General features: G+C 41.7%; 1 protein-coding gene across 1 annotated transcript in view; it reads right to left on the minus strand.

Annotated features, from left to right (window-relative positions):
• Positions 1 to 13,441, minus strand: part of KCNQ3 (potassium voltage-gated channel subfamily Q member 3) — a 462,534-nt gene extending 449,093 nt beyond the window's left edge. Inside the window, 3 exon segments of the mRNA XM_020997918.2 lie at positions 12,535 to 12,866; positions 12,869 to 12,910; positions 12,913 to 13,441. Of these exon segments, the coding sequence (XP_020853577.2) occupies positions 12,535 to 12,866; positions 12,869 to 12,910; positions 12,913 to 13,065 (527 nt within the window). The 5' untranslated portion in view covers positions 13,066 to 13,441.
• Positions 13,442 to 13,641: the final 200 nt, after the last annotated feature.

Below are 13,641 nucleotides of genomic sequence, written 5' to 3' on the forward strand. Positions count from 1 at the left end.
CTACCAGCTCGGAGGAAAAAGGAGACAAAGGGTGATATTAATTGGACCTTCTCTTTTCTGTTCCCTCCCCACCAAGAACTGGAGGGGAAGTGTGAAAATTCAGGTCTAGCAGCCAACTTGGAAATTTAACACCCCCTCCCTAAAAAAAGAAATCCCAGTATCATTACATCAGCAGAAGAGGTGCATCACCAAGAGTTCAAGGTAGCCACCAGAACAGACGGGCTTCCATGTTTTGTGGAAATCTTGGGATGACGTTCTTCATTTCACAAAGTGCTGGGAGGATTGGACACGTATACTGAGGAAAGACAGGCAAGATCCGAAGCAAAAAGGAAAGGCAAGATCTGATTTATATATATTTTTTTATTTTTTAATGTTTTCAGTTAGATCAGTTGGGAAGCAATCTAACTCCAGTTTTATTTTTTTTAAAGTTCCTTTTTAAAAATGTTCTCTGATTATAAAATATCTCTAAACTCAGTTAAGCATCTCCCATTTTGCATTCTCCTTTGGTTCTGAGGTGGTGATCCAAAAAGTTATGCCCATCAGTCATCATAGAAAACACAGACTTGGCAGTTCTTCAGTGATTTTGACCAAAGTAGCCAGGTGGCAGGGACCAACCTTGTCACACAGTGATTTCAGGAGCTGGCTTCATCCAGCACTGACAAGGTACTGACAAAGCTACTCTTTGGAAAGATATGGACAGTGCAAGGCAGAAGCGTGCCATTGTAGCTTAAAGAGTCACCCTTGAACTAAGGGAGACCTTAGTTCAAGTCCTTTCTCTGACAGTTACTAGCTCTGGGACTTGTTTTGTTGTTGTTCAGCTGTGTCCAGCTCTTTTGACCCCATTTGGAGTTTTCTTGGCAAAGATATTAAAGAGGTTCTCCAATCATTTTACAGATGAGGAAACTGAGACAAACAGGGTTAAGTGACTTACCAAGCATCACACAGCTAGTAAGTATCCCAGGCCAGATTTGAATTCAAGAAGATAAGTCTTCCTGATTCCAGGCCCAGCACTCTGTCCACTGTGCCACCTAGCTGCCCCAGCTCTGGCACTACCATCCAGTCATTTAGTCTCTCAGTGACCCCAGGAGACACTTGGTGAGCTGCTGAACTACTGTGGAGCTGAATCGCTAGGGAGAGTTCATTACAGTGGGAGTTCTCTACAGTGATAAAATCAAAAATCATAGGTCTGGCCAAAAAGTAAATACATACATACATACATACATACATACATACATACATACATGCATATATATAAAAATTTTTTTTAGCAAATAAAGCCAATGGAGAGATATTCCACAAAGAGACCTCTCACCTTCCCCTAACTTTAAGAAAAAGGAATGGGAAGAGTTCTATAGTATGAAATAAGTTCTCAACAGATCAAGATGAAATAAGCAAAATTGTATGAAAAAGTGCAAGATTGTCTAGTAGAGATAGGACTGGAAGGAAAGTCATAAGGTTAAGGTCCTGATCTCAGTTCTGCCAGTAATGTATTTGGAGAAATCACTGTACCTGGATTGAAGACAAGACGAAAATCATGTCCAATGCTACCATTCCATGAGTCTGTATTCTAACTCTCCATGTTTATGTTTTAATGTCTGCTCCAGTTCTAAAATTCTATACTCTAAGTTTACTTGTAACTCTCATAGTCCATCTTCCATGCTCTACCATTCAGTTGGACTAGATGACCTCTTAAGGTCATCTTCTAATGTCCCAACTCTGAGATTCCATGATTCTGTTGTAGAGGCTTTTCCAGTTCAATCATTCCTAGGACTAGATAAAAAACGTCTGTACTTTCCTCTCCGTTTCAGGATTGTGAGTTTGTGTATTAGTCACTCCCAAGCCACACACCAAAGGCCTTTAAGGCCCAGACAAGAAGAACAAAAAAGCCACCAAAAAGAATGATCTCAAAAGATGCTGTTCTTACTCTAGTTCTTAGTCAAGAACAACCAGAACACCTTTTTTAATCTTATTTTGAAAATGCTAATGTTTCTCACATTATAAATTAGTAACATGCTGCATTCCTTGCACAAAACCCACTCCTGTTTCAGCATCTGCAAGACTAAAAATTTTTATTCTTATCTAACACAATTCTTGAGTTTTATTTGACGAGGATAACAATAGCTCACCACGTATATCACTAAGCACTTTCCTCATAATAACTCTGTGAAATTAACATTTCAATTATAATCATCTCAATTGGACAAAAGAGGAAACTGAGGCTCTGTGAGTTTAAGTGATTAGACCCATCAAACAGCAATAAGTGTTGTGGCCAAGACTGAAACTCAAGTGTGTAACTAGATTTTTCCTTCACTGTGCTGCAAGTTTACCTCAATTAAGACCTAAAAACTAACTGGCAAGAACAACAGAATTACAATATCCTTGAACCTACTAATTCAACTCAACTCAATCAACATTGCATAGAAGTCAAAGGGACCTCAGAAGCCATCTAACTCCACCAATATCTTTACAGAGATCTCTTATACAATATCCCCAATGAGTGGTCATCCAACCTTTGTTTGGAAATGTCTAGTCATGGAAAGCCCATTATATTCTGAGGCAGTGACTTTCTATTTCTGGACAAGTCTGTTTTAAAGTTTTTCTTCCCATCAATCTCTTCCCCCCATTGCTTTGGGACTAAGAAGAAGTCTAAACCCTCTCCCACTTCAAGTAATAAAGGTAGCTGTCAGTACCCCTAATCACCCTTCTTTCATCCCAAAAAAAGTCTTTTTTTCCCCTGGCTAAAAATTCTGAGTAACTTCAAATGATCTTATATTTCAGCACCTTTTACATTCAAGCTTCTATACTAAACACTGGGAATACTTAGATAAAAAGTGATATTTCCTGTAAAGGACATTATAATCCACTGGGGGAGGGAGAGTAGCAACATCTATACAAGTGTAAGTAAGAAAGAATAAAAGCTCATTAGGAAGATGTAGACAGAGTGCTAAAAGAAATTTGAGAAGCAAAAGATAGGATAGTCTGATCACTTGGAATCTCACCATCATGATATTTAACTCAGGCTTGGATACTCAATACCTTCCTAACTGCCTCAACCCCCTCTTCCCTTTGATTAGAGAGAGGACCACTAACTCCTCCCCAAGCCTTCCTTTATAGAAGGCAAGATTGGTCTTTCCAGGTCACTCTCCATGTTGCCTCTGCAGCCCTGCTTGGTTTGATCTCCAGGGAGCAAGATGCCCCCATACCAGGTATACTCTGGTCCCCTCCCTCTCCCACCTTTCCAATTTCTTTTTTGTGTGTTGTCTTCCCCCATTAAATTGTAAGTTCCTTGAGGGCAGGGACTGTATTTCTTTTTCTTATTTGTATCCTCAGCACTTGGCATGGTGCCTGGCACATTGTTGTTGTTCAGTCATGTCTGACTCTTCATGATTCTGTATGGGGTTTTCTTAGCAAAGATACTGGAATGGTTTGCCATTTGGATTATGGCAAACAGAGGTTAAGTGATTTGCCCTGGGTCACACACATACATAATGAATGTCTGAGGCTGGATTTGAACTCATGTCTTCTTGACTCTAGGCTTAGCACTGTATCCGCTAAGCCATCTAGCTACCTTCATATACAATGTGCCTACCACATAGTAGGTGCTTAATAAGTGTTTATTGAATTGAAAAGAGATCACTTTAAGCTAGGGGGATTAGGGATGGCTTTCTATAGAAAGTTGCATTCAAATATGGCCTCAAACGAAAAGAAGGGAATAGCCTGAAAAAGTGGATGGAGGAAAGGGCAGACAAGACAAGATGTGGAATTAATTCTCAGTCTGTTTTGTTTCAGACAAAGAATACTTGAAAGGTAGAAATAAAGCTGGACGTACAGGTTTGAGCCAGATTGTGGAGCTCAGTGAATGAAAGGGTAAGGAATTTGCATTTCTTTCCCATTCTGTGGCAAAGAGGAGTCATGGAAAGTCTTTGAGCAGGCATCATTCCTGTACATTGGGAGGATTTGTATGGTCCTTCCATACATTCACTAAAAAAATGCACTCTGACATTAATGAAAACATGTGCCTTTATTATCACCGAATCTCACAGCTGAAAGTGACTTCAAAGTCACATAAGCCAACCCACCACCTGATGTATGAGTGTCTTTCAGAACACTCCTGGCAATGGTTCATTTAGACAGATGTTCAGGGGCAGAACACTGGGCCTGGAGTCAAAAAGTCCTGAGTTCTAATTTAGCCTTAGACATTTACTAGCTCTGTGACCATGACCAAGTCATTTAATCTCTCTTTGTCTCACTTTCTTCAGCTGTAAAATTAGAATAATAATGCTACCTACCTTGCAGGGTTATCCTGAGGATCAAATAAAATAATATTTATTTAAAAAAACATGCTTAGCACTGTACCTGGTACATAGTAGGTACAGTATAAATGTTTATCCTCTTTTCCTAGACTATACTTACACACTTCTAGTGATGGAAAAGTCACTAAATGATAAGGCAAAGTTAGATATTTGAAACAAAAGTCACTCCATTTTAGCCATGGTATTGCAACTTAGTATTCTGGAATGGGGCCACTTAGAGTCAGTAAGTCATCTTAACTCTGACACTAGACAGTTGTTTGATCTTATCAGACTCTCACAGGATCTTAGAGTTAGAGAGGCCTTGACTTCCAGGTAATCCTTAGAAATATCTTGTGACATTCAATAGGACCTTAGAGTTTTGTAGTATATTGGAATTTTATGGAATGCCAACAGTTTGAGTAATATAATTTTGTGACCACTAGACTGAGCATCAATGTCTTCTGTGTGTCAATGTCTTCTTCTGTAAAAAAAAGGAATGGGTTAGATCAGTAGTAGCAAACTCAAAAAGAAATGGAGGCCACTAGATTGTACACAAGGATCCCTGCGGGTTATATATTGACTTAGTTTTAAAATGTGATATTTTCTATGACTTATTGCATTTTTATTTATTTTGTTAACGATTTCCCAAATACATTTTAATCTTGTTTGGGACACATTTGGAAGCACTGAGGGCCTTATGCAGCCCTTGGGTCAGCTGTTTGTCCCCTCTGGTCTAGATGACTTTCAAGATGGCTCCCTACTCTAACATTCCAGGCTGTATGAGCCTATGAATCACCTAGTCCAACCCATACCTGACCAAAAATTTTCCTTATAACATTGCCAAAAAGTGGATCACTCAACCACTATCTGAATACCTCCAGCATTATTATACTGTCACTTAGCTGCTTCAAACTGATGTTACTTAAAAATTAATTGTTTTTATGTAAAGACTTATGTGAAATGGTGAAGAGCAAAATAAGCAGAATCAAGAGAATACTATATACAGTAACAGCAAAATTGTTTTAAGGACAACTTTGAGTGACTAAGTCATTTTGACAATTATAAACACACAAATTAAAAATAAAGGAAATATGAAGACATTATCTGCCCCCAGAGAAAGAAGTATTCTATGTATAAAATAATTTCTCATTTATATGTATATATGTATGTAGCATGGATTAAGTGCTTACTATGTATCAGACACTGTGCTAAGCAATGGGTATGCAAAGAAAAGGAAAACCAGTCCATTGGCATCAAGGAAGTTATATTCTAATTGGGGTAGACAACCTGTATACAAGAAACTATATACATGGTACATATGGGTTGGATAGAATGTAGTCTTAAAAAGGAAGACAAGCATCTGGTAGAAATGGAAATGGCCTCCTGCGAAGGTGGTGTTTAAGTTGAGGGAGCCAGGAGTTCTAATAGGTGACATGAGGAGAGAAAGTACAGGCATAGGGGGCTAGCCAGTACAGAGGATTGGAGACAGGAGATGGAGGATCAATTGTGTCGAAATGCAAACAGGCCAGTCTGGTCAGGGGGAAGACTGGAAAAATGGAAAGGGGCCAGGTTGCAAAGAATTTTAAATGCCCAAAACAGAATTTCATGTTTTATCCTAGTGTTAAAGAAAAGCTATTAGAGTTTATTGAGTTGGGATGGGGTGGGGGTGTGTGACTTGGTCAGATCAACTCTTTAGGAAAATGATTTGGGTAACTGTGTGAAAGATGAATTGTAGTAGGAAGAGAGTTGGAGCAGGGAGAGCAATTTGAAGGTTAATGCAGTGGTCCAGGTGAAAGATAGGGTAGTGGCTACGTGAGCAGAAAGAATGTGTCATTGCTAAGAGATGTTATGAAGGAAGAAATGACAAAATTTGTATGGAGTGAGAGTGGGTTTCTTCAAATGTAAGCATAGGTCAGTATCACAATACTGCCCTGTCTACCTTACAGGATTGTTGTGGGGAGAGTTCAGTATACAGTAGACCTTAAATGTTAGCTGTTATTCTCATCAGATTTTTCAAACTTTTCCCATCAACACATACATGGGGATGACATTGGCTGTATAGAATCCATTCTCCTATTTAGTCAGGGGAGAGAGAACTGCAGGAGCCTCCTAGAACATCTGTAATCTGGAGTTTTTGACTTCAAAGTACAGAAAATATCTAGATAGAAAAGGCCTGGAGATTATTGACCTCAATAACAATGAAAGCATCATAATAATAGCTAGCATTGATATGGTGATTTAAGGTTTACAAAGCACTTCACACACATTATCTCATTTGATCCTCACAACCACCCTGGGAAGGAGGTGCTATTATTATCCCTACTTTGTAGATGAGGAAACTGAGGCACAAAGAGTTTAAGTGACTTGCCCAGGGTCAAACATCTAGTGTCTGAGGCCAGATTTGAATTCAGGACTTCCTGATTCCAAGTCCAAAGCTCTTTGCATTGTCCAAGTTAAATGCCTTTTGTTATCTAATTACCCTAAAATGATTCAGATATTAGTTATTCCTCCAAAAAGGTAAGATTAAAATGCCAACTCGCTCTCCTCCCATTCCTTGGCAGATTTCTGTTCTGCCACCCTTGTTAATTTCTTCTTATTATGACTACCAATAATAGTAATGGCTCCCATGCTTTACATGTTAACAGAATACTACCATCACAATGACCCCAAGAACTTCACAGCAAAGTATTATTATCCCTTTCAAACACACACAAAAGTGAAGGCTCGGAATGGTACTTGTTTTTGTTTTCCCAGAGTTTAGCACTGTTTCTGTCATGTAGTATGCACATAACTAATGTTTGCCAAATGGGTGACCAATTGACTGAGGTGCTTATGTTCATGTCATCAGTAAATAAGACTGCTGCTACTTGAACCCAACTTTCTTGGGCATAATAGCACTTCTCTGTAAAGTATAGCATTGAGAGGCAATGCGGAATAATATCAGTATCAAGAAGACAAGGGTAATGGGATAGCTAGGTGTTGTGCTGGATAAAGCACTGGCCCTACAGTCAGGAGGATCTGAGTTTAAATCCAGCCTCAGGTTCTTACTAGCTGTGTGACTCTGGGCAAGTCACTTAACCCCAATTCCTCCAAAAAAAGAAGAAAAAAAAGTCATGGGTTGAAATCTTACTTTCATGTATACAAGCTATGTGAAAAGGAATATCACTGAATCTCTCTTAGCCTCAGTTTCCTTATTTGTAAAATGCAAATAATAATACCATATCTTCCTTACAGAGTAGTTTTAAGAAACAAGTGAGGTAATATATATGAAGTACTTTATACATGTCAACAATCATTGCTATCCTTATTATTAATTGAAATTCTCAAATATCTAGGATACTTTGAATTGTCTCTTATTGCCCTCATCATACTTTTTTTAAATTTATTTTATTTTCAGTTCACAGAAAGAAACAAGCATTTCCATAACAAAGTACAATAAAAAAGATGATTGCACATGAAACTGCAAATCTCCCATGCACAACCTGCTATTCCCTCCAAATATACAAAAAAGTTATCATATAAATTTTAATTTTTCCTTTTTTCTCCCCCCCTCCCCTTTTAAGGAAAGGCAAACAATAAGAAACAGGCTCATCTGGGGAATGTAGAAAAAAGAAATAAAGAATCATTTGCAGGGTATATTCTGGAACATCCAGTCCAGTCTCTCCCATCACTTCCATCTCTTCATGATGCAATAGAAAGGCTATTATATTTGAAGACAGAGAACCTGGGCTCAAGTAGGTAACCTCTGCTACCCTACTTCCATTGTAACCTTAGACAAGAGATTTACCAACTCTGGCCCTAATGATTATCATCTATAAAACGAGAGGTTGCAGTAGATGACCAGGAAGGTCCCATCCAGTTTGAAATCTATATTCCTATGTAGAGTTCTGTATAAGAAAGTTTCCAGGTTCTAGAACATAGTAAATGCTTAAGAAGTATTTGTTGATTGATTGACTTAAGGGTTAAAAAATTCCCTTTGTCCACTGACATACCTTGAAATATATAACTTATTTTTCACACTTCACAAAAAAAGAAATTGAGGCTCAGAAGAGTTAAGCAAACTTCAATCAATCAAGAATTTATTAAGCATATACTGTGCCAGGCTTTATGGTAGATGGTGGGGATACAAAGACAAACAGTCCCTGCCCTAAGGAACCTCTCAAGAGAAACAACTGATACAAAATAGGACAAAACTAACATGAAGTAATTTGCAGGGGGTTGGAGGAGTGGCACTAGCAGCTGAGGGGTTAAGGAAAGGACTCTTGCAGAAAATAGCATCTGAGCTTAATTCTGAAATAAAGTAGGGATTTTAAGAGTCTGAAGTAAGCAAGGAGTGCATTTCAGACAAACCTGTACAAAGATACGGACTTACCTAAGGTCATGCAGCTAATAAGTAGTAGAGTTAGAATGCAAACCTAGTTTAGCTGCTCTTTCCACTAACCATTTATCAGTCCCATTGTTAGAGCATTAAGGATTAAAATGAAGACTTTCAGAGGTGGGGAACCTGAGGTCTTGGATTCAGTTAAAGGGACATACCTGAGGACCTAGAGGGCCCCATGTGGCCTGGAGCACCCCTGCTAGCCTACTGGGCTCCTCAACCTTCAAGGAGAGTTTCTATTTTGTTCATTAGACTGTGTTTGTAAGACAAAAATACTGACTTTTTAGATTTTCCACAAAGGTTGAATTTTAAAAAAGAAAAGGTTTCTGCATATTTCATTGAATTAGAAAAATTCCGTTCATGACACACTCTGAATACAAATTAAAGCACATTTTTTACTTCATTTTTATTGGGGTTTTGTGTATGTGTGTGTGTTTTCTTTTGCAACATGGCTAATATGGAAATATGTTCTGCATGACTTCACATATAGAATTGGTATTATATTACTTGCATTCTCAAAGGGTGGCGGAGGGACAAGAGGGAGATAGAGAATTTGAAATTCAAACTTTTAAATTAGTTTTTTAAATTGTGCATGTAATTGGGAAATATTTAACAAAATAAATAAAACATTTTTAGAAAGAAAATTCAGTTCACCTGACTCTTTCCCACCATCCAAATTCTGCAGCTATTCCCTCCCCCAGCTAAAGCCACCTCTAGATCACTCTTTGCTTTATTGTCACTTCTCTGGGAGTTAGGGCAGGAAGCTAATTAATATGATTAATACTCCAATTTTCTCATGTGAGAAAAGACTGCTCAGAGAATCTAAGGGATTTACCCAATTTTTTGTTACTGGCACAGAGGTCCAGAATTAGAATCTGGGCTCATTGATATTTTTTCCAACTTCATATTCTTTCTTCTGAGGTTTGAAACTGTAATTTATACTGGTCTTGAAAACCAGGACCCTAGAGAATGTTCAAGAACATTCTTGGCATCTTTCACTCTGGCTTTCTATTTGGAAGAATAGTTCTAAAAGAGGTCTTTTTCTATGAACAGGTCTCCTAGAAATTCATCCCCCTCAGGTGGGCTGTGCTTTCTAAGAATGAAGAGGAGATGGAAAGGAAAGACCCCACAGGCCCTAACTATCCATCATACCTGTGTAGTTTCTGACCTAGTACTCTACCTGTAGAACCCCAGATAGTAATATTGGGTGCCTTCTCTGTGTAGAGAGATGTTTTGTTTTTTAAACATACAGCCCAGGACTTTCCCCCCTCCTCACACCTCCAAGCTGTTCTCTATCCCCAAAATGCTTGTTTTTCCCTTGCTTTACCTGTTGCATTTCTCTCATTCTTTGAAACCCAACTCAAAGCTACAGCCTTAAATCTACTCAATTATATATGCAAAGGAGAGTAATAGACGTTAAGGACAAAAAATAAAAGAGGAAAGAGCCTCCAAGGAATTAAAATTCTACAGAGGGGACAACTGTACACAAATAAGTCAGTACTTAAAATAAATATAGATTAAAGATGTTAGCCATTATTAATGAGGGGAGAGAGGAAAAAAAGGCATTTCATGATCCCCCTCACCAGTAAAAACTTCCCTTTTCCCACATCACACAGAACTTTGTTTTCAACATCTTAAATTCATTTATTATGTAATATTAAGTATTAAAGTTATCTTTGTTAATTTATTTCTTCACTGGAATTTAAGTTCCTTGAGGACAAAGCCAAGTCTTAGCTAAATACACACACACACACACACACACACACACACACACACACACACACAATCTCCTAGGATCTAGTAGAGTACCTTGGCACAGTTTATGTTTAATAAAGTTTTCTTGGCTTCACTGAATAAACAATTTTTCATTCATTTATTTATTTATCTATTTATTTATTTATTTATTCATTTATTTATTTGTTTTTACTGAAGGTGTAGGAGTGAAGGAAAGGGAGACTTGTCTACCACTATGCATTCTAGCATTTACAAAAAGCTGGTTTCTGACACAGAACTAAAAGCTAAATATCCATATAAACATATTTGTGAATTATTCTTTTCTTAGTTAGCTAGCCCTTCTCCTTCTCCTCTCCCCCACCCTACTCCATCGCATACTCAGAGAATATACATACATACATAGATATGTGTGTATGTATGTATGTATGTATGTATGTATGTATGTATGTATGTATTCACGTCCAAACTGGAACTCAGTGCCTTTCCAATGGTCATCTCTCATGCCTGGAGTGCTCTCCTTCTTCACCTTTGCCTTCTGACTTCCTGGCCACCTTCAAGACTCCTTGAATCCTAGCTTCTGCGAAAGGCCTTTCCCATTCCACCTCCCTTCCCCCACCCTACCTTCCCTCTGAGATTGTCTTCTATGTACACTTCATCTATCTTGTATCTACAATTTTTGGCACGTTGTCTCTCCATTAATCTGAGAGCTCCTTGAGGGCAGGGACCGGTTTTGCCTTTTTTTATGTCTCCAGTACTTATCACAGTGCCTGACACACAGGAGGCGCTTAATAAATGTTTATTGACTGATTGACTGGATACTGCCTGCCTCCACCACTACTGCAGTTTTACTCCTAATGTGGAAGTAACTGAAAGGTCTCACTGTTCCTAAAACTATTTCCAGGGAACCTGGCCCGCAGCTGCTGCTGTTACTGTTGCTCATGCGCTACTATACTGTACAGACGACCCCACCTCCTGGCTATATCTGGAAAAGCATTTCCCCTGGGCAAGGAAAGGCTTGCCTGTGCCCAGCCCCAAGGCTCACCGGGTCTCTCTGACTGCAATGTCCATTTTCACAGAAAGGGGTTGAGGTAGGGTGGGGCAGGGACTTGCACAGGCTATTGAGAAGAATGAAATCAAGCTATTGGGATACCTCAGAACCACATCACTAGGGACTGGCTTCAGCAAAATCCACATCAGCCCTCGGTGATTTACCTGTGACCCGACCCAGAGGTAGTAGCGGTGGGCGTGGGGATGACTATATGACAGGGCTCCTTTCATCCCCAGTATTCTCTGTGGATAGTATCAGTAACCCTCCCTGTAAATGTCCAGGGAGGTTGGCTACCCAACCTTTCTGACAGATTATTCTGGGACGCCATCTGTCCATCATCATTTTCCATCCCCACCCCTCCCAAATAAAGTAGGTCCCACCCACTCCTCGCCTCTTCAATTCTGTCGGGAGGAGCGACCATCTTCTCTCCTGCCTATTACCCCCTGCATTGGTAAGAGTAATTATCTTTGAACCTGAACAGGGCTGAGGTCAAAGTTGATTCCATTGACCCTCCCCAATCACAATATTCGGAACAGAATGCTTCATTCAAGGCATAGGAAGGAGGGCGGATATTGGAAGTGGAGAGAATAAATATCTGGCCCCAAACACCCTACATTTGCCAATTCGATGCCCCAATTATGTATGACAAGTCAGGTCTCTTAAAACTTCAGTAGCAATACCCAGCTAACGTAAGACAGACACACAAAAACAAGATCTCACACACACACACAATTGCCGTCTAACCCAGAAGAGAAGACTCCGCTCGCGCACACGCTCAGGCTAGTTCACTCTCCAAATTAGCTGGGAAGCTGGGGCTCCTTTCAACTCCAGGACCACTACCTAACTAAGCCACCACAGACCGATAGCCACATATCCTTCACGCACTCACTCTCTCGTCCTCCCCAACGGGAGAAAGCCAAACGGGGGCACCAAAAACATACGCCGCAGTCAGTTTAACAAGCAAAGGAGTTGGGTCAGCAACCCTAGGAGCCCGGGGAGAAGCATGCAAGCCCCAGGCGCGCTCTCACACACGCCCTCTCAGGAGAGAGATCCCAAAGCCAGTGGCTCCAGCAGGTACTCACACTAAGGCGTGATACAGCAGCGCCCAGCCCCGCGGTCTCTCCAGGGCGTCATAGATCAAAGTTTGGATCCTCCGGTACTTGGCGTTGTTCCTCTTGACCGGCCTGCTCAGAGGGGTCTTGGCCAGGAGACCAATCCCTTGCGGGGTCCTCTTGCTGCCCTCCTCCTTGCCCGCCCCTTCTAGCAGCAAGGTCCCGTCTTTGTCAGCTCCGGCTCCTAGGGCCAAGGTGCCCTGCTCCACGTCCCCGGCCGTCCCCAGCCCCGTTCGCTTGTCCTCCGCATCCCTCCCGCCAGAGTTACCGCCCCCGCTGCCGCCTGGGCTGCTGCCGCCCCCGCCGCCGCTGCTGCCACCGCCGCCGCCGCCAACCGCCCCCGCCGCCGCCGCCGCCGCCGCCGCCTTTCGCGACTTGAGCCCCATCTCCCTCCCCGCCTTCGCCTTCTTCGCCTTCTCCGCTACTGCTGGTCCTTGGAGGTGAGCTCGGGGTAGTACTAGGCAGCAGCGGCAGCAGCAGCCCCGGGAACTCCAATGCCATGATCCGAGCTCCCCTCCCCAGCCCACCCCCCAAAAAGAAGGAAAAGGTGGTTTGGGGGGGAGGAGGGTCAGGGAAAGGCGAGGGGGGTCACATTCTTGTCAGGTCACCAGCATGGTATGGGGACGGTGGAGGGATAGGTAGTGGAAGAAAGGCTGCTGAGCCTAAGGAAGGAGGATGTGGATGAAGCGCTAAAGCCAAAAGATGCTGAAGAGGAACGAGCCTGAGAGCCCAGTACCGCGGTGGCAGCGGAGATGGTGGTAGCGGTCACAGCACCTAGTCCAATAAGGGAAAGAAACCATCGCAGAGTTTATTTACAAGCCTGATGCCAGAGGGCTCCCCCACTCCTCTTTCACCGCCTCCTCCTTCCCTTCCTCCTCCTCCTCCTGCTCTTCCACCACCTCCTCCTCTCTCCCACTTGCCCCCCAACCCCCCTCCCCCTCCCCCCCCGCTGGTCCTGCCTCCAGACTGACAGAGGAGCGCGCGCCTCCTTCCCCCCCCCCGGGTTAGGGAGTGGCCCATTGTACAGCTCCAGCAAATAGCGAGGCCCCCACCCCTTCTGCTTGGCCCTCCTCCTCC

The sequence above is a fragment of the Phascolarctos cinereus genome, unplaced genomic scaffold (genome assembly GCF_003287225.1).
Source record: "Phascolarctos cinereus isolate Bilbo 61053 unplaced genomic scaffold, phaCin_HiC Scaffold_4;HRSCAF=312, whole genome shotgun sequence".
Classification (NCBI taxonomy): Eukaryota; Metazoa; Chordata; class Mammalia; order Diprotodontia; family Phascolarctidae; genus Phascolarctos; species Phascolarctos cinereus.